Here is a 22,560-nt window from a genome sequence, read left to right on the forward strand (position 1 = left end):
GGAACGGAACCAGATCCCAGTCTGGCTTTAGGGAACGGAACCAGATCCCAGTCTGGCTTTAGGGAACGGAACCAGATCCCAGTCTGGCTTCAGGAAGCAGAACCAGATCCCAGTCTGGCTTCAGGAAGCAGAACCAGATCCCAGTCTGGCTTTAGGGAACGGAACCAGATCCCAGTCTGGCTTTAGGGAACGGAACCAGATCCCAGTCTAGCTTCAGGAAGCAGAACCAGATCCCAGTCTGGCTTTAGGGAACGGAACCAGATCCCAGTCTGGCTTTAGGGAACGGAACCAGATCCCAGTCTGGCTTCAGGAAGCAGAACCAGATCCCAGTCTGGCTTTAGGGAACGGAACCAGATCCCAGTCTGGCTTTAGGGAACGGAACCAGATCCCAGTCTGGCTTTAGGGAACGGAACCAGATCCCAGTCTGGCTTTAGGGGAACCAGATCCCAGTCTAGCTTCAGGAAGCAGAACCAGATCCCAGTCTGGCTTTAGGGAACGGAACCAGATCCCAGTCTAGCTTCAGGAAGCAGAACCAGATCCCAGTCTGGCTTTAGGGAACGGAACCAGATCCCAGTCTGGCTTTAGGGAACGGAACCAGATCCCAGTCTGGCTTTAGGAAGCGGAACCAGATCCCAGTCTGGCTTCAGGAAGCAGAACCAGATCCCAGTCTGGCTTCAGGAAGCAGAACCAGATCCCAGTCTGGCTTTAGGGAACGGAACCAGATCCCAGTCTGGCTTTAGGGAACGGAACCAGATCCCAGTCTAGCTTTAGGGAACGGAACCAGATCCCAGTCTGGCTTTAGGGAACGGAACCAGATACCAGTCTGGCTTTAGGGAACGGAACCAGATCCCAGTCTGGCTTCAGGAAGCAGAACCAGATCCCAGTCTGGCTTTAGGGAACGGAACCAGATCCCAGTCTGGCTTCAGGAAGCGGAACCAGATACCAGTCTGGCTTTAGGGAACGGAACCAGATCCCAGTCTGGCTTCAGGAAGCGGAACCAGATCCCAGTCTGGCTTTAGGGAACAGAACCAGATCCCAGTCTGGCTTCAGGAAGCGGAACCAGATCCCAGTCTGGCTTTAGGGAACGGAACCAGATCCCAGTCTGGCTTTAGGGAACGGAACCAGATCCCAGTCTGGCTTTAGGGAACGGAACCAGATCCCAGTCTGGCTTCAGGAAGCAGAACCAGATCCCAGTCTGGCTTTAGGGAACGGAACCAGATCCCAGTCTGGCTTCAGGAAGCGGAACCAGATCCCAGTCTGGCTTTAGGGAACGGAACCAGATCCCAGTCTGGCTTTAGGGAACGGAACCAGATCCCAGTCTGACTTTAGGGAACGGAACCAGATCCCAGTCTGGCTTCAGGAAGCAGAACCAGATCCCAGTCTGGCTTTAGGGAACGGAACCAGATCCCAGTCTGGCTTTAGGGAACGGAACCAGATCCCAGTCTGGCTTCAGGAAGCAGAACCAGATCCCAGTCTGGCTTTAGGGAACGGAACCAGATCCCAGTCTGGCTTTAGGGAACGGAACCAGATCCCAGTCTGGCTTCAGGAAGCGGAACCAGATCCCAGTCTGGCTTTAGGGAACGGAACCAGATCCCAGTCTGGCTTTAGGGAACGGAACCAGATCCCAGTCTGGCTTCAGGAAGCAGAACCAGATCCCAGTCTGGCTTCAGGAAGCAGAACCAGATCCCAGTCTGGCTTTAGGGAACGGAACCAGATCCCAGTCTGGCTTCAGGAAGCAGAACCAGATCCCAGTCTGGCTTCAGGAAGCAGAACCAGATCCCAGTCTGGCTTTAGGGAACGGAACCAGATCCCAGTCTGGCTTTAGGGAACGGAACCAGATCCCAGTCTGGCTTTAGGGAACGGAACCAGATCCTAGTCTGGCTTCAGGAAGCAGAACCAGATCCCAGTCTGGCTTTAGGGAACGGAACCAGATCCCAGTCTAGCTTCAGGAAGCAGAACCAGATCCCAGTCTGGCTTTAGGAAGCAGAACCAGATCCCAGTCTGGCTTTAGGGAACGGAACCAGATCCCAGTCTGGCTTTAGGGAACGGAACCAGATCCCAGTCTGGCTTTAGGGAACGGAACCAGATCCCAGTCTGGCTTCAGGAAGCAGAACCAGATCCCAGTCTGGCTTCAGGAAGCAGAACCAGATCCCAGTCTGGCTTTAGGGAACGGAACCAGATCCCAGTCTGGCTTTAGGGAACGGAACCAGATCCCAGTCTAGCTTCAGGAAGCAGAACCAGATCCCAGTCTGGCTTTAGGGAACGGAACCAGATCCCAGTCTGGCTTTAGGGAACGGAACCAGATCCCAGTCTGGCTTCAGGAAGCAGAACCAGATCCCAGTCTGGCTTTAGGGAACGGAACCAGATCCCAGTCTGGCTTTAGGGAACGGAACCAGATCCCAGTCTGGCTTTAGGGAACGGAACCAGATCCCAGTCTGGCTTTAGGGGAACCAGATCCCAGTCTAGCTTCAGGAAGCAGAACCAGATCCCAGTCTGGCTTTAGGGAACGGAACCAGATCCCAGTCTAGCTTCAGGAAGCAGAACCAGATCCCAGTCTGGCTTTAGGGAACGGAACCAGATCCCAGTCTGGCTTTAGGGAACGGAACCAGATCCCAGTCTGGCTTTAGGAAGCGGAACCAGATCCCAGTCTGGCTTCAGGAAGCAGAACCAGATCCCAGTCTGGCTTCAGGAAGCAGAACCAGATCCCAGTCTGGCTTTAGGGAACGGAACCAGATCCCAGTCTGGCTTTAGGGAACGGAACCAGATCCCAGTCTAGCTTTAGGGAACGGAACCAGATCCCAGTCTGGCTTTAGGGAACGGAACCAGATTCCAGTCTGGCTTTAGGGAACGGAACCAGATCCCAGTCTGGCTTCAGGAAGCAGAACCAGATCCCAGTCTGGCTTCAGGAAGCAGAACCAGATCCCAGTCTGGCTTTAGGGAACGGAACCAGATCCCAGTCTGGCTTTAGGGAACGGAACCAGATCCCAGTCTGGGTTTAGGGAACGGAACCAGATCCCAGTCTGGGTTTAGGATACAGACCTCCTCTCTACCTTCAGATCATCTACAAACTTACAAATCTTCTAGTCAGGTCTGGACTGGTGATCCTGATCCATCCCTGTAGTCCTGCTGCTATAGACCGATGCTGCTGGGAGACGTCCCATGATGCACTGGGCTTCTGTCTGAACCAACAGGTCTTGGCAAATGGTCACCCTTCCTGGTTCTGGTTCTGAAGTTTCCTGGTGCAGCTCAGGATGGAGCGCAGGTCTGATCCTGTCCCTTGGTCGCTGTTTTCGGATTTGGAAAAATCCAAATGGAATCTGGTTTGTTTGTTGTCAGGTTTGTTTCTATCCCTCTAAAACGTGGCTTTGAGTCAGCAGACGTTGTTTTGTCCTGCAGGAAGTTGTTTTGTCCTGCAGGAAGTTGTTTTGTCCTGCAGGAAGTTGTTTTGTCCTGCAGGAAGTTGTTTAGTCCTGCAGGAAGTTGTTTAGTCCTGCAGGAAGTTGTTTTGTCCTGCAGGAAGTTGTTTAGTCCTGCAGGAAGTTGTTTAGTCCTGCAGGAAGTTGTTTTGTCCTGCAGGAAGTTGTTTAGTCCTGCAGGAAGTTGTTTAGTCCTGCAGGAAGTTGTTTTGTCCTGCAGGAAGTTGTTTAGTCCTGCAGGAAGTTGTTTTGTCCTGCAGGAAGTTGTTTAGTCCTGCAGGAAGTTGTTTTGTCCTGCAGGAAGTTGTTTTGTCCTGCAGGAAGTTGTTTTGTCCTGCAGGAAGTTGTTTAGTCCTGCAGGAAGTTGTTTTGTCCTGCAGGAAGTTGTTTAGTCCTGCAGGAAGTTGTTTAGTCCTGCAGGAAGTTGTTTTGTCCTGCAGGAAGTTGTTTTGTCCTGCAGGAAGTTGTTTAGTCCTGCAGGAAGTTGTTTTGTCCTGCAGGAAGTTGTTTAGTCCTGCAGGAAGTTGTTTTGTCCTGCAGGAAGTTGTTTAGTCCTGCAGGAAGTTGTTTTGTCCTGCAGGAAGTTGTTTAGTCCTGCAGGAAGTTGTTTAGTCCTGCAGGAAGTTGTTTTGTTCTGCAGGAAGTTGTTTAGTCCTGCAGGAAGTTGTTTTGTCCTGCAGGAAGTTGTTTTGTCCTGCAGGAAGTTGTTTTGTTCTGCAGGAAGTTGTTTTGTTCTGCAGGAAGTTGTTTTGTTCTGCAGGAAGTTGTTTTGTCCTGCAGGAAGTTGTTTTGTCCTGCAGGAAGTTGTTTTGTCCTGCAGAAACTGCTCGGATGGCGGTACTGTTGTGTTGGCTGCTAGCTTGTCTCGTGTGATAAGAAGTCAGCTGAACCTCCATGTTCATCTGGGATGAACTTTAAACTGAAATATTCATCTCTGAAATGTGAAACACCAACTGGTCAGAAGATGCTGACATGTTGTGTAGGAGCCCACAATGACACATTCTGATGTTGGAAATAACCAGGGAGCAAAGAGGTTAAAGGTTAAAGGTCACCTGACAGCTGACCTCCGATGTCGCTCATGTTTTCTCTAATTTTTTTTTTTTTTCTTTATATTAAAGTGTTTCCAGGAGGAAAAACCTCCACCAGAACCAGAAGGAAAAACATCCACCAGAACCAGAAGGAAAAACATCCACCAGAACCATAACCAGGACCAAGAGGAAAAACCTCCACAAGAACCAGAACTAGGAGGAAAAACCTTCACCAGAACCAGAAGGAAAAACATCCACCAGAACCAGAACCAGGACCAAGAGGAAAAACCTCCACAAGAACCAGAACCAGGAGGAAAAACCTTCACCAGAACCAGAACCAGAAGGAAAAACATCCACCAGAACCATAACCAGGACCAAGAGGAAAAACCTCCACAAGAACCAGAACCAGGAGGAAAAACCTTCACCAGAACCAGAAGGAAAAACATCCACCAGAACCATAACCAGGACCAAGAGGAAAAACCTCCACAAGAACCAGAACCAGGAGGAAAAACCTTCACCAGAACCAGAACCAGAGGGAAAAACATCCACCAGAACCATAACCAGGACCAAGAGGAAAAACCTCCACAAGAACCAGAACCAGGAGGAAAAACCTTCACCAGAACCAGAACCAGAAGGAAAAACATCCACCAGAACCATAACCAGGACCAAGAGGAAAAACCTCCACAAGAACCAGAACCAGGAGGGAAAACCTTCACCAGAACCAGAACCAGAAGGAAAAACATCCACCAGAACCAGAACCAGGACCAAGAGGAAAAACCTCCACAAGAACCAGAACCAGGAGGAAAAACCTTCACCAGAACCAGAACCAGAGGGAAAAACATCCACCAGAACCATAACCAGGACCAAGAGGAAAAACCTCCACAAGAACCAGAACCAGGAGGAAAAACCTTCACCAGAACCAGAACCAGAAGGAAAAACATCCACCAGAACCATAACCAGGACCAAGAGGAAAAACCTCCACAAGAACCAGAACCAAGAGGAAAAACCTCCACCAGAACCAGAACCAGAAGGAAAAACATCCACCAGAACCATAACCAGGACCAAGAGGAAAAACCTCCACCAGAACCAGAACCAGAAGGAAAAACATCCACCAGAACCATAACCAGGACCAAGAGGAAAAACCTCCACAAGAACCAGAACCAGGAGGAAAAACCTTCACCAGAACCAGGGGGAAAAACATCCACCAGAACCATAACCAGGACCAAGAGGAAAAACCTCCACAAGAACCAGAACCAAGAGGAAAAACCTTCACCAGAACCAGAACCAGAGGGGAAAACATCCACCAGAACCATAACCAGGACCAAGAGGAAAAACCTCCACAAGAACCAGAACCAGGAGGAAAAACCTTCACCAGAACCAGAACCAGAGGGGAAAACATCCACCAGAACCATAACCAGGACCAAGAGGAAAAACCTCCACAAGAACCAGGACCAGGAGGAAAAACCTCCACCAGAACCAGAACCAGGGGGAAAAACATCCACCAGAACCATAACCAGGACCAAGAGGAAAAACCTCCACAAGAACCAGGACCAGGAGGAAAAACCTTCACCAGAACCAGAACCAGGGGGAAAAACATCCACCAGAACCAGAACCAGAAGGAAAAACATCCACCAGAACCATAACCAGGACCAGGAGGAAAAACCTCCACCAGAACCAGAACCAGGGGGAAAAACATCCACCAGAACCAGAACCAGAAGGAAAAACATCCACCAGAACCATAACCAGGACCAAGAGGAAAAACCTCCACCAGAACCAGAACCAGGAGGAAAAACCTTCACCAGAACCAGAACCAGAAGGAAAAACATCCACCAGAACCATAACCAGGACCAAGAGGAAAAACCTCCACCAGAACCAGAACCAGGAGGAAAAACCTTCACCAGAACCAGAGGGAAAAACATCCACCAGAACCATAACCAGGACCAAGAGGAAAAACCTCCACCAGAACCAGAACCAGGAGGAAAAACCTCCACCAGAACCAGAACCAGGAGGAAAAACCTCCACCAAAACCAGAACCAGGTGGAAAAACCTCCACCAGAACCAGAACCAGGAGGAAAAACCTCCACCAGAACCAGAACCAGAGGGGAAAACATCCACCAGAACCATAACCAGGACCAAGAGGAAAAACCTCCACCAGAACCAGAACCAGGAGGAAAAACCTTCACCAGAACCAGAACCAGAGGGAAAAACATCCACCAGAACCATAACCAGGACCAAGAGGAAAAACCTCCACCAGAACCAGAACCAGAACCAGGAGGAAAAACCTCCACCAGAACCAGAACCAGGAGGAAAAACCTCCACCAAAACCAGAACCAGGTGGAAAACCCTCCACTAGAACCAGAACCAGAAGGAAAAACATCCACCAGAACCATAACCAGAACCAGGAGGAAAAAACTCCACCAGAACCAGAACCACAACCAGGAGGAAAAACCTCCACCAGAACCAGAACCAGGAGGAAAAACCTCCACCAGAACCATAACCAGGACCAAGAGGAAAAACCTCCACCAAAACCAGAACCAGGAGGAAAAACCTCCACCAGAACCAGAACCAGGAGGAAAAACCTCCACCAAAACCAGAACCAGGAGGAAAAACCTCCACTAGAACCAGAACCAGGAGGAAAAACCTCCACTAGAACCAGAACTAGGAGGAAAACCCTCCACCAGAACCAGAACCAGGAGAAAAACCCTCCACCAGAACCAGGGAGGACAGCCACCTGCTTAGACCAGTTGGGGTTGGAGACCAGTCAAGGGGGTCTGGTTTTTTTTTTCAAATGATCCATGACTAAAAGAGATATAAAAAGCAAAAACTGAAAAAAAGTTTAACTTCTTTTATCGGTCTCATTTATTCCAGTAAAGGAAAGTGTCGAGCTGAAGTCTGCTACATCGAAGTGAGAACTTTTTTCTTGTTCTCGAGGCCCAGAGGACAAAATGGCGTCTTTTTGTTCTTGTGGACATGATTGAAGACAGTTGTAGACACATCAGGCTGGCAGAAGATCTTTCTCCAAGAACTATGGTGTGATTGGTTGGACATTTAAGGTGGGTGTGGTTAAAACAAGAGGTTGCTGCTTCCGTCTTTTTGCTGTTGCAGGTAAAACAGATTGTTTCCATAAAACATCTGATTGAGAAGGTGAGAAAGTATGAACATTTTTACAAAATGTGGCGTTAAAACCATAAACCGTATATAAAAGATGGACGGAGCCTTAAAAGTGAAGCCTATGTAGAAGTGCATAAAATTGCAGTTCTCCCTTCATCCACTAGGGGCTGCAAAACAGAGCGAATGCCCATAGCTTTGTTAAAAAGACCAACTTCACAGGAGAAATAAACATGTTTACAGCAGGAATAAACATGTTTACATTCGGGTACAAAAATGTATTTTGAGTTAACAGGTCAGGTTTACCTTCATGACGACTGTGGGGGGAGTGAATTTTTTTCTAAGTAGCCTGTTCAAAAGTAATTTAATCTCGAAGTTCATCATATTTAGGGGCGTGTCCTTTTGATTGACAGGTACCCGATCTCCCGCTTCAAGTCAGAAGAATGTAGAACAACCGCGGTTTTTAGCCGGTTAACAACATGACTTAGCTTTAGCCCGCTTACCACTGTTAGCTGGTTAGCTCCTGTTATCTCCGGGTTAGCTCGGTTAGCTCTTAACTACAGGCAGCTCGGAGTTCGCTCGATGTCAATCATCCACCATGACGCTCACAGCCCCCCTCTCAGCTCCGCCTCTTTACTCATATTTGTATTTTCCGGGTGAGACGACGCGCATGCCCCTGCCAAGATGGCGATGGTAGGAACCACCCACCGAGCTTCAATTCAGCTCTTCAGAAACCTACGGGTGACGTCACGGAGGCTCCGCCCATCTTTTATATACAGTCTATGGTTAAAACACACAGAAGCAGAACCAAGTTCCCGTGGAGGATGGAACAAGCTTAAGAAAGCCTCCTGAGGAACTCCACAGGAAGGTACAACCTGAAACCACCTCAAAGCTTCAGAACCAGATGCCAGAGACAAAGCTTTAGGGAAGAAACCCAAGTATTACATCACAGCTGTTCCAGCAAAGATCATTAAAAAGCTGTTAAAGGTGCTGCAAAGATGCTGGGAAGAGCATCAATACAAACTGGAAACACCTCCAGAAGGATGTTTGTCACAAAAATAAAAACATGCAATTGTTTAAATATTGCAAAGACAAAGATATTATTTTCATAGTTATGTCTAATATAAGAGTTCAGCTCGTTGTTCACTGCAGAGATAGCAAGCTGAAGATCCCACCAGAGACTCACCATGAGGGCGTCTGAGGCACACACACTGTGGAAGCCGTGGTAGAAAGCAGCAAACTGCTTATAAATGGATTTATTCAGCAGGAAGTCGACGTAGAGCTGGACATACTCTGTGGAAACAGAAAACAGTGATTTTCATTATTCCATGACTCATTTCTACCCATTAACCCTCCAGTCTTGGATTCAGCGTTCTGGAAAGCGGGTACAGACCTGGGCGTGAAAACAACAAGCGATGCTGGATGGAAAATTACCCCCCGTTTATGAATCTTATCCAGCTGTGAGGAACAAAGTCAAGCCTGACGTTAATGGACTCCAGAAAGTTAAAGTCCAGAACAGTAATGTGCTGCTGACGGTAGCCTGTGAACAAACTGATAACTTCATGTTCTGAAAGGCCACTGCATCATCAGACACACTTTTTACATCCATTTGTTCCAGCACTTTCAGCTAGCGCCACCAGAAGGTCCAGCCGAGACGAAATCTGATCAAATATGTCTGAATTTACCTGACATCCCAGTCAACATGGCCACTTTGTCAACAGACTGGGTGGGAGTGTAGCGCATAATGGCCTGAAAGATGATGAGCTAACAATGCAGCTAATCGTGTTAGCATGTGTTTACGAGATAGAACAGGCCTTCCAATGAATGGAAGGTTGGAGGTTTGAATCTCGACACGTCACCCTAATCCCCACCGGTGTGGGTGTCTGAATGGTTGGGTGGTGGTCTGAGTCCACGTTTCCATTGTTGTGCCCTAGCTACGCATGTAGCAGGTAGCTAACATGTAGCTACAAATGCTAATCTAATAAAGGAAAGAGCTTCTGTAAACGGTGGCTGTGTCTGAATGTCCACCCTGTTCCCTACAGCGTGCCCTATATAGAGCTCACGCCATTGTCTAGGGGTGTCCGAATGTCCAGAGAGAAAAAAAGTGCACTCAAAATTACCCACAATGCATTCTGAAAAGTAGTGATCATTGATGGTCTCCAGACGGGACAATGTAGACCACAATGCATTGCAGGAGCTCAAAGTGTCTATAGATCACAAATTCTTCATCCTTATTTACTGAATAGATATGCAAAATATAATACAAGAAAAATACTTTTTTTCACAAGTTTGGATTGGATTTGGAACGACGCGTGGTGGTTGCCATGGTGACAGTCAGCAGTCACGTAATCTGTAACGAAGAGAAAACAGCCAGCTTTATGGCCAACAGAATGAGTTCACTATATAGTGTTGCCTGTTGAGTAAATGGTGGGTTGGGGATTAATGTGGGCATTCGGACAGTGAATATTTATCATGATGTTGAAGTCGGGCTGCTACGATGACGATGGAACTGCAGCAAACTGGCTCAGACAACAGCCTGGTAGTGAAGGTGAATCTTCTCCTGAAACTAAAACAACTTACTGAACTGGAGACCATTTAAAGGACCTGACGTTTTATAAGTGGATGTTTAAAACAATACTGGTTCCTGCAGGTTCTTGCTGGTTCCTGCTGGTTCCTGCAGGTTCTTGCTGGTTCCTGCTGGTTCCTACAGGTTCCTGCAGGCTCCTGCTAGCTTCTGCTGGTTTCAGCTGGTTCCTGCAGGTTCCTACTGGTTACTGCAGGTTCCTACAGGTTCCTGCTGGTTCCATAGGCTATATGAAATCTTACCCTCCTGCTGTGGACTCACCCTTTCTGTTCTGCTTTGTGACAGAGATTTTGTCTCCTCCAGACTTCAGGTTGTAGGATTTGACAATCCCCATCTCCTCCTGGAACACCTGCAACAAACAAAACAGAGTCAGTGAATGCGTCTCTGCCATGAACATGGAGTAGAAGAGCCCAATGATGCAGATGTCCAAACATAGTGACACGAGCCCAGACTGGTTCTGCTTGGTCTAAAACAAATTCCATTATGAAATAAGCAACCTGATTCCATTGGTGCAACAAAAGAATCCAGTTAAACTCACCAGTCTGGTTGTCTGAGCTCTTTTTTCTGATACTGTGTTTTCTAACCCAGCTGGTGAGTTTGAACTAAAGGATTACGAACAGCCTGACCAGGAGTGAGGAAAAACTCCAGCAAACCTGCTGTGTCCCCTCAGATCTGCTATATTTCACAGGATGGTCACATGTTAACAAAGATGATGCACCTGAATGTTCAACACTTGACCTCTACCTTCAGGGGAAGCAGAGCAGGTGTGGTATTTATGTGTCAGTAATGATTTAATCAGGAATTTCATGCTGCCAGGCTTTCACATGTGGACATGTGGTCCTTGAAACCGACTAAATAAATGGTTGAGTCTCCTCAGATGGCAGCAGATGTATTTATAGCTTTGTTATCAGTCACTTCATTATCAGTCTGTTATCAGTCTCCCGTTCCACCACATCACCATGAGAATCTCCCGTTCCACCTCATCACCATGAGAATCTCCTGTTCCACCTCATCACCATGAGAATCTCCCATTCCACCTCATCACCATGAGAATCTCCCGTTCCACCTCATCACCATGACAATCTCCTGTTCCACCTCATCACCAAGAGCATCTCCCGTTCCACCTCATCATGATGAGAATCTCCCGTTCCACCTCATCACCATGAGAATCTCCTGTTCCACCTCATCACCATGAGAATCTCCTGTTCCACCTCATCACCATGAGAATCTCCTGTTCCACCCCTTTACCATGAGAATCTCCCGTTCCACCTCAACATGATGAGAATCTCCCGTTCCACCTCATCACCATGAGAATCTCCCGTTCCACCTCATCATGATGAGAATCTCCCATTCCACCTCATCACCATGAGAATCTCCTGTTCCACCTCATCACCATGAGAATCTCCCGTTCCACCTCATCATGATGAGAATCTCCCGTTCCACCTCATTATGATGAGAATCTGCCGTTCCACCTCATCACCATGAGAATCTCCCGTTCCACCTCATCATGATGAGTATCTCCCATTACACCTCATCACCATGAGAATCTCCTGTTCCACCTCATCACCATAAGAATCTCCCGTTCCACCTCATCACCATGAGAATCTCCTGTTCCACCTCATCACCATGAGAATCTCCCGTTCCACCTCATCATTATGAGAATCTCCCGATCCACCTCATCATGATGAGAATCTCCTGTTCCACCACATCATGATGAGAATCTCCCATTCCACCTCATCACCATGAGAATCTCCTGTTCCACCTCATCACCATGAGAATCTCCTGTTCCACCTCATCACCATGAGAATCTCCCGTTCCACCTCATCATGATGAAAATCTCCTGTTCCACCTCATCACAATGAGAATCTCCCATTCCACCTCATCACCATGAGAATCTCCCGTTCCACCTCATCACAATGAGAATCTCCCATTCCACCTCATCACCATGAGAATCTCCCGTTCCACCTCATCACCATGAGAATCTCCCATTCCACCTCATCACCATGAGAATCTCCCATTCCACCTCATCACCATGAGAATCTCCCGTTCCACCTCATCATGATGAGAATCTCCCGTTCCACCTCATCATGATGAGAATCTCCCGTTCTACCTCATCATGATGAAAATCTCCTGTTCCACCTCATCACCATGAGAATCTCCCGTTCCACCTCATCATGATGAGAATCTCCCGTTCCACCTCATCATGATGAGAATCTCCCGTTCCACCTTATCATGATGAAAACCTCCTGTTCCACCTCATCATGATGAGAATCTCCCGTTCCACCTCATTATGATGAGAATCTGCCGTTCCACCTCATCACCATGAGAATCTCCCGTTCCACCTCATCATGATGAGAATCTCCCATTCCACCTCATCACCATGAAAATCTCCTGTTCCACCTCATCACCATGAGAATCTCCCGTTCCACCTCATCACCATGAGAATCTCCTGTTCCACCTCATCACCATGAGAATCTCCCGTTCCACCTCATCATTATGAGAATCTCCCGATCCACCTCATCATGATGAGAATCTCCTGTTCCACCACATCATGATCAGAATCTCCCATTCCACCTCATCACCATGAGAATCTCCTGTTCCACCTCATCACCATGAAAATCTCCTGTTCCACCTCATCACCATGAGAATCTCCCGTTCCACCTCATCATGATGAAAATCTCCTGTTCCACCTCATCACCATGAGAATCTCCCGTTCCACCTCATCACCATGAGAATCTCCCATTCCACCTCATCACCATGAGAATCTCCCGTTCCACCTCATCACCATGAGAATCTCCCATTCCACCTCATCACCATGACAATATCCCATTCCACCTCATCACCATGAGAATCTCCCGTTCCACCTCATCATAATGAGAATCTCCCGTTCCACCTCATCACCATGAGAATCTCCCGTTCCACCTCATCATGATGAAAATCTCCTGTTCCACCTCATCACCATGAGAATCTCCCGTTCCACCTCATCATGATGAGAATCTCCCGTTCCACCTCATCATGATGAGAATCTCCCGTTCCACCTCATCATGAAGAAAACCTCCTGTTCCACCTCATCACCATGAGAATCTCCCGTTCCACCTCATCACCATGAGAATCTCCCATTCCACCTCATCACCATGAGAATCTCCCGTTCCACCTCATCACCATGAGAATCTCCCATTCCACCTCATCACCATGAGAATCTCCCATTCCACCTCATCATGATAAGAATCTCCCGTTACACCTCATCATGATGAAAATCTCCTGTTCCACCTCATCACCATGAGAATCTCCTGTTCCACCACATCATGATGAGAATCTCCCATTCCACCTCATCACCATGAGAATCTCCTGTTCCACCTCATCACCATGAGAATCTCCTGTTCCACCTCATCACCATGAGAATCTCCCGTTCCACCTCATCATGATGAGAATCTCCCGTTCCACCTCATTATGATGAGAATCTGCCGTTCCACCTCATCACCATGAGAATCTCCCGTTCCACCTCATCATGATGAGTATCTCCCATTACACCTCATCACCATGAGAATCTCCTGTTCCACCTCATCACCATAAGAATCTCCCGTTCCACCTCATCACCATGAGAATCTCCTGTTCCACCTCATCACCATGAGAATCTCCCGTTCCACCTCATCATTATGAGAATCTCCCGATCCACCTCATCATGATGAGAATCTCCTGTTCCACCACATCATGATGAGAATCTCCCATTCCACCTCATCACCATGAGAATCTCCTGTTCCACCTCATCACCATGAGAATCTCCTGTTCCACCTCATCACCATGAGAATCTCCCGTTCCACCTCATCATGATGAAAATCTCCTGTTCCACCTCATCACAATGAGAATCTCCCATTCCACCTCATCACCATGAGAATCTCCCGTTCCACCTCATCACAATGAGAATCTCCCATTCCACCTCATCACCATGAGAATCTCCCGTTCCACCTCATCACCATGAGAATCTCCCATTCCACCTCATCACCATGAGAATCTCCCATTCCACCTCATCACCATGAGAATCTCCCGTTCCACCTCATCATGATGAGAATCTCCCGTTCCACCTCATCATGATGAGAATCTCCCGTTCCACCTCATCATGATGAAAATCTCCTGTTCCACCTCATCACCATGAGAATCTCCCGTTCCACCTCATCATGATGAGAATCTCCCGTTCCACCTCATCATGATGAGAATCTCCCGTTCCACCTTATCATGATGAAAACCTCCTGTTCCACCTCATCATGATGAGAATCTCCCGTTCCACCTCATTATGATGAGAATCTGCCGTTCCACCTCATCACCATGAGAATCTCCCGTTCCACCTCATCATGATGAGAATCTCCCATTCCACCTCATCACCATGAAAATCTCCTGTTCCACCTCATCACCATGAGAATCTCCCGTTCCACCTCATCACCATGAGAATCTCCTGTTCCACCTCATCACCATGAGAATCTCCCGTTCCACCTCATCATTATGAGAATCTCCCGATCCACCTCATCATGATGAGAATCTCCTGTTCCACCACATCATGATCAGAATCTCCCATTCCACCTCATCACCATGAGAATCTCCTGTTCCACCTCATCACCATGAAAATCTCCTGTTCCACCTCATCACCATGAGAATCTCCCGTTCCACCTCATCATGATGAAAATCTCCTGTTCCACCTCATCACCATGAGAATCTCCCGTTCCACCTCATCACCATGAGAATCTCCCATTCCACCTCATCACCATGAGAATCTCCCGTTCCACCTCATCACCATGAGAATCTCCCATTCCACCTCATCACCATGACAATATCCCATTCCACCTCATCACCATGAGAATCTCCCGTTCCACCTCATCATAATGAGAATCTCCCGTTCCACCTCATCATGATGAGAATCTCCCGTTCCACCTCATAATGATGAAAATCTCCTGTTCCACCTCATCACCATGAGAATCTCCCGTTCCACCTCATCATGATGAGAATCTCCCGTTCCACCTCATCATGATGAGAATCTCCCGTTCCACCTCATCATGAAGAAAACCTCCTGTTCCACCTCATCACCATGAGAATCTCCCGTTCCACCTCATCACCATGAGAATCTCCCATTCCACCTCATCACCATGAGAATCTCCCGTTCCACCTCATCACCATGAGAATCTCCCATTCCACCTCATCACCATGAGAATCTCCCATTCCACCTCATCATGATAAGAATCTCCCGTTACACCTCATCATGATGAAAATCTCCTGTTCCACCTCATCACCATGAGAATCTCCCGTTCCACCTCATTATGATGAGAATCTCCCGTTCCACCACATCATGATGAGAATCTCCCGTTCCACCTCATCATTATGAAAATCTCCTGTTCCACCTCATCACCATGACTATCTCCCGTTCCACCTCATCACCATGAGAATCTCCCATTCCACCTCATCATGATGAGAATCTCCCGTTCCACCTCATCATGATGAGAATCTCCCGTTCCACCTCATCATGATGAAAATCTCCTGTTCCACCTCATCACCATGAGAATCTCCCGTTCCACATCATCACCATGAGAATCTCCCATTCCACCTCATCACCATGAGAATCTCCCGTTCCACCTCATCACCATGAGAAACTCCCATTCCACCTCATCACCATGAGAATCTCCCATTCCACCTCATCATGATGAGAATCTCCTGTTCCACCTCATCATGATGAAAATCTCCCGTTCCACCTCATCACCATCAGAATCTCCCATTCCACCTCATCACCATGAGAATCTCCCATTCCACCTCATCATGATGAGAATCTCCCGTTCCACCTCATCATGATGAAAATCTCCTGTTCCACCTCATCACCATGAGAATCTCCCGTTCCACCACATCACCATGAGAATCTCCCGTTCCACCTCATCATGATGAGAATCTCCCGATCCACCTCATCATGATGAAAATCTCCTGTTCCACCTCATCACCATGAGAATCTCCCATTCCACCTCATCATGATGAGAATCTCCCGTTCCACCTCAACATGATGAGAATCTCCCGTTCCACCACATCACCATGAGAATCTCCTGTTCCACCTCATCACCATGAGAATCTCCTGTTCCACCTCATCACAATGAGAATCTCCCGTTCCACCTCATCACCATGAGAATCTCCTGTTCCACCTCATCACCATGAGAATCTCCCGTTCCACCTCATCATGATGAGAATCTCCCGATCCACCTCATCATGATGAGAATCTCCTGTTCCACCTCATCATGATGAGAATCTCCCATTCCACCTCATCACCATGAGAATCTCCTGTTCCACCTCATCACCATGAGAATCTCCCGTTCCACCTCATCACCATGAGAATCTCCTGTTCCACCTCATCACCATGAGAATCTCCCGTTCCACCTCATCATGATGAGAATCTCCCGATCCACCTCATCATGATGAGAATCTCCTGTTCCACCACATCATGATGAGAATCTCCCATTCCACCTCATCACCATGAGAATCTCCTGTTCCACCTCATCACCATGAGAATCTCCTGTTCCACCTCATCACCATGAGAATCTCCCGTTCCACCTCATCATGATGAAAATCTCCTGTTCCACCTCATCACCATGAGAATCTCCCGTTCCACCTCATCACCATGAGAATCTCCCATTCCACCTCATCACCATGAGAATCTCCCGTTCCACCTCATCATAATGAGAATCTCCCGTTCCACCTCATCATGATGAGAATCTCCCGTTCCACCTCATCACCATGAGAATCTCCCGTTCCACCTCATCATGATGAGAATCTCCCGTTCCACCTCATCATGATGAGAATCTCCCGTTCCACCTCATCATGATGAAAACCTCCTGTTCCACCTCATCACCATGAGAATCTCCCGTTCCACCTCATCACCATGAGAATCTCCCATTCCACCTCATCATGATGAGAATCTCCCGTTCCACCTCATCATGATGAGAATCTCCCGTTCCACATCATCATGATGAAAATCTCCTGTTCCACCTCATTACCATGAGAATCTCCTGTTCCACCTCATCACCATGAGAATCTCCTGTTCCACCCCTTTACCATGAGAATCTCCCGTTCCACCTCAACATGATGAGAATCTCCCGTTCCACCTCATCACCATGAGAATCTCCCGTTCCACCTCATCATGATGAGAATCTCCCATTCCACCTCATCACCATGAGAATCTCCTGTTCCACCTCATCACCATGAGAATCTCCCGTTCCACCTCATCACGATGAGAATCTCCTGTTCCACCTCATTATGATGAGAATCTGCCGTTCCACCTCATCACCATGAGAATCTCCCGTTCCACCTCATCATGATGAGAATCTCCCATTACACCTCATCACCATGAGAATCTCCTGTTCCACCTCATCACCATGAGAATCTCCCGTTCCACCTCATCATGATGAGAATCTCCCGTTCCACCTCATCATGATGAGAATCTCCCGTTCCACCTCATCATGATGAAAACCTCCTGTTCCACCTCATCACCATGAGAATCTCCCGTTCCACCTCATCACCATGAGAATCTCCCATTCCACCTCATCATGATGAGAATCTCCCGTTCCACCTCATCATGATGAGAATCTCCCGTTCCACATCATCATGATGAAAATCTCCTGTTCCACCTCATCACCATGAGAATCTCCTGTTCCACATCATCACCATGAGAATCTCCCATTCCACCTCATCACCATGATAATCTCCCATTCCACCTCATCATGATGAGAATCTCCTGTTCCACCTCATCATGATGAAAATCTCCTGTTCCACCTCATCACCATGAGAATCTCCCGTTCCACCTCATCATGATGAGAATCTCCCGTTCCACATCATGATGAGAATCTCCCATTCCACCTCATCACCATGAGAATCCCCTGTTCCACCTCATCACCATGAGAATCTCCCATTCCACCTCATCATGATGAGAATCTCCCGTTCCACCTCAACATGATGAGAATCTCCCGTTCCACCTCAACATGATGAGAATCTCCCGTTCCACCACATCACCATGAGAATCTCCTGTTCCACCTCTTCACCATGAGAATCTCCTGTTCCACCTCAACATGATGAGAATCTCCCGTTCCACCTCATCCCCATGAGAATCTCCCGATCCACCTCATCACCATGAGAATCTCCCATTCCACCTCATCATGATGAGAATCTCCCATTCCACCTCATCACCATGAGAATCTCCTGTTCCACCTCATCACCATGAGAATCTCCCGTTCCACCTCATCATGATGAGAATCTCCCGTTCCACCTCATCATGATGAGAATCTCCCGTTCCACGTCATCACCATGAGAATCTCCCGTTCCACCTCATCATGATGAGAATCTCCCGTTCCACCTCATCATGATGAGAATCTCCCGTTCCACCACATCATGATGAAAACCTCCTGTTCCACCTCATCACCATGAGAATCTCCCGTTCCACCTCATCACCATGAGAATCTCCCATTCCACCTCATCACCATGAGAATCTCCCGTTCCACCTCATCACCATGAGAATCTCCCATTCCACTTCATCACCATGAGAATTACCCATTCCACCTCATCATGATGAGAATCTCCTGTTCCACCTCATCATGATGAAAATCTCCTGTTCCACCTCATCACCATGAGAATCTCCCGTTCCACCTCATCATGATGAGAATCTCCCGTTCCACCACATCATGATGAGAATCTCCCATTCCACCTCATCACCATGAGAATCCCCTGTTCCACCTCATCATGATGAGAATCTCCCGTTCCACCTCATCATGATGAGAATCTCCCGTTCTACCTCATCATGATGAAAATCTCCTGTTCCACCTCATCACCATGAGAATCTCCCGTTCCACCTCATCACCATGAGAATCTCCCATTCCACCTCATCATGATGAGAATCTCCCGTTCCACCTCATCACCATGAGAATCTCCCGTTCCACCTCAACATGATGAGAATCTCCCGTTCCACCTCATCACAATGAGGATCTCCAGTTCCACCTCAACATGATGAGAATCTCCCGTTCCACCTCAACATTATGAGAGTCTCCGGTTCCACCTCAACATGATGAGAATCTCCCGTTCCACCTCATCATGATGAGAATCTCCCGTTCCACCTCATCACCATGAGAATTTCCAGTTCCACCTCAACATGATGAGAATCTCCTGTTCCACCTCATCACCATGAGAATCTCCCGTTCCACCTCATCATGATGAAAATCTCCTGTTCCACCTCATCACCATGAGAATCTCCCGTTCCACCTCATCATGATGAGAATCTCCCGTTCGACCTCATCATGATGAGAATCTCCCGTTCCACCTCATCATGATGAAAACCTCCTGTTCCACCTCATCACCATGAGAATCTCCCGTTCCACCTCATCACCATGAGAATCTCCCATTCCACCTCATCACCATGAGAATCTCCCGTTCCACCTCATCACCATGAGAATCTCCCATTCCACCTCATCACCATGAGAATCTCCCATTCCACCACATCATGATGAGAATCTCCCGTTCCACCTCATCATGATGAAAATCTCCCGTTCCACCTCATCATGATGAGAATCTCCCATTCCACCACATCATGATGAAAACCTCCTGTTCCACCTCATCACCATGAGAATCTCCCGTTCCACCTCATCACCATGAGAATCTCCCATTCCACCTCATCATGATGAGAATCTCCCGTTCCACCTCATCATGATGAGAATCTCCCGTTCCACATCATCATGATGAAAATCTCCTGTTCCACCTCATCACCATGAGAATCTCCTGTTCCACATCATCACCATGAGAATCTCCCATTCCACCTCATCACCATGATAATCTCCCATTCCACCTCATCATGATGAGAATCTCCTGTTCCACCTCATCATGATGAAAATCTCCTGTTCCACCTCATCACCATGAGAATCTCCCGTTCCACCTCATCATGATGAGAATCTCCCGTTCCACCACATCATGATGAGAATCTCCCATTCCACCTCATCACCATGAGAATCCCCTGTTCCACCTCATCACCATGAGAATCTCCCATTCCACCTCATCATGATGAGAATCTCCCGTTCCACCTCAACATGATGAGAATCTCCCGTTCCACCTCAACATGATGAGAATCTCCCGTTCCACCACATCACCATGAGAATCTCCTGTTCCACCTCTTCACCATGAGAATCTCCTGTTCCACCTCAACATGATGAGAATCTCCCGTTCCACCTCATCCCCATGAGAATCTCCCGATCCACCTCATCACCATGAGAATCTCCCATTCCACCTCATCATGATGAGAATCTCCCATTCCACCTCATCACCATGAGAATCTCCTGTTCCACCTCATCACCATGAGAATCTCCCGTTCCACCTCATCATGATGAGAATCTCCCGTTCCACCTCATCATGATGAGAATCTCCCGTTCCACGTCATCACCATGAGAATCTCCCGTTCCACCTCATCATGATGAGAATCTCCCGTTCCACCTCATCATGATGAGAATCTCCCGTTCCACCACATCATGATGAGAATCTCCCGTTCCACCTCATCATGATGAAAACCTCCTGTTCCACCTCATCACCATGAGAATCTCCCGTTCCACCTCATCACCATGAGAATCTCCCATTCCACCTCATCACCATGAGAATCTCCCGTTCCACCTCATCACCATGAGAATCTCCCATTCCACTTCATCACCATGAGAATTACCCATTCCACCTCATCATGATGAGAATCTCCTGTTCCACCTCATCATGATGAAAATCTCCTGTTCCACCTCATCACCATGAGAATCTCCCGTTCCACCTCATCATGATGAGAATCTCCCGTTCCACCACATCATGATGAGAATCTCCCATTCCACCTCATCACCATGAGAATCCCCTGTTCCACCTCATCATGATGAGAATCTCCCGTTCCACCTCATCATGATGAGAATCTCCCGTTCTACCTCATCATGATGAAAATCTCCTGTTCCACCTCATCACCATGAGAATCTCCCGTTCCACCTCATCACCATGAGAATCTCCCATTCCACCTCATCATGATGAGAATCTCCCGTTCCACCTCATCACCATGAGAATCTCCCGTTCCACCTCAACATGATGAGAATCTCCCGTTCCACCTCATCACAATGAGGATCTCCAGTTCCACCTCAACATGATGAGAATCTCCCGTTCCACCTCAACATTATGAGAGTCTCCGGTTCCACCTCAACATGATGAGAATCTCCCGTTCCACCTCATCATGATGAGAATCTCCCGTTCCACCTCATCACCATGAGAATTTCCAGTTCCACCTCAACATGATGAGAATCTCCCGTTCCACCTCATCACCATGAGAATCTCCCGTTCCACCTCATCATGATGAAAATCTCCTGTTCCACCTCATCACCATGAGAATCTCCCGTTCCACCTCATCATGATGAGAATCTCCCGTTCGACCTCATCATGATGAGAATCTCCCGTTCCACCTCATCATGATGAAAACCTCCTGTTCCACCTCATCACCATGAGAATCTCCCGTTCCACCTCATCACCATGAGAATCTCCCATTCCACCTCATCACCATGAGAATCTCCCGTTCCACCTCATCACCATGAGAATCTCCCATTCCACCTCATCACCATGAGAATCTCCCATTCCACCACATCATGATGAGAATCTCCCGTTCCACCTCATCATGATGAAATTCTCCCGTTCCACCTCATCATGATGAGAATCTCCCATTCCACCACATCATGATGAGAATCTCCCGTTCCACCTCATCATGATGAAAATCTCCTGTTCCACCTCATCACCATGAGTATCTCCCGTTCCACCTCATCACCGTGAGAATCTCCCATTCCACCTCATCATGATGAGAGTCTCCCGTTCCACCTCATCATGATGAGAATCTCCCGTTCCACCTCATCATGATGAAAATCTCCTGTTCCACCTCATCACCATGAGTATCTCCCGTTCCACCTCATCACCGTGAGAATCTCCCATTCCACCTCATCATGATGAGAGTCTCCCGTTCCACCTCATCATGATGAAAATCTCCTGTTCCACCTCATCACCATGAGAATCTCCCGTTCCACATCATCACCATGAGAATCTCCCATTCCACCTCATCACCATGAGAATCTCCCGTTCCACCTCATCACCATGAGAAACTCCCATTCCACCTCATCACCATGAGAATCTCCCATTCCACCTCATCATGATGAGAATCTCCTGTTCCACCTCATCATGATGAAAATCTCCTGTTCCACCTCATCACCATGAGAATCTCCCGTTCCACCTCATCATGATGAGAATCTCCCGTTCCACCACATCATGATGAGAATCTCCCATTCCACCTCATCACCATGAGAATCCCCTGTTCCACCTCATCACCATGAGAATCTCCCATTCCACCTCATCATGATGAGAATCTCCC

General features: G+C 47.9%; 1 protein-coding gene across 1 annotated transcript in view; it reads right to left on the reverse strand.

Moving 5' to 3' along the window:
* hectd2 (HECT domain containing 2) overlaps positions 1 to 22,560 on the reverse strand; it is a 97,543-nt gene that overhangs the window by 13,477 nt on the left and 61,506 nt on the right. The window contains exons 18-19 of the mRNA XM_079248357.1: positions 10,398 to 10,485; positions 8,739 to 8,845 (exon numbers count right to left, since the gene is read on the reverse strand). Of these exons, the coding sequence (XP_079104483.1) occupies positions 8,739 to 8,845; positions 10,398 to 10,485 (195 nt within the window). The remainder of the gene's footprint in view (positions 1 to 8,738; positions 8,846 to 10,397; positions 10,486 to 22,560) is intronic.

The sequence above is a fragment of the Telmatherina bonti genome, assembly GCF_933228915.1.
Source record: "Telmatherina bonti genome assembly, chromosome: 11".
Taxonomy (NCBI): Eukaryota; Metazoa; Chordata; class Actinopteri; order Atheriniformes; family Telmatherinidae; genus Telmatherina; species Telmatherina bonti.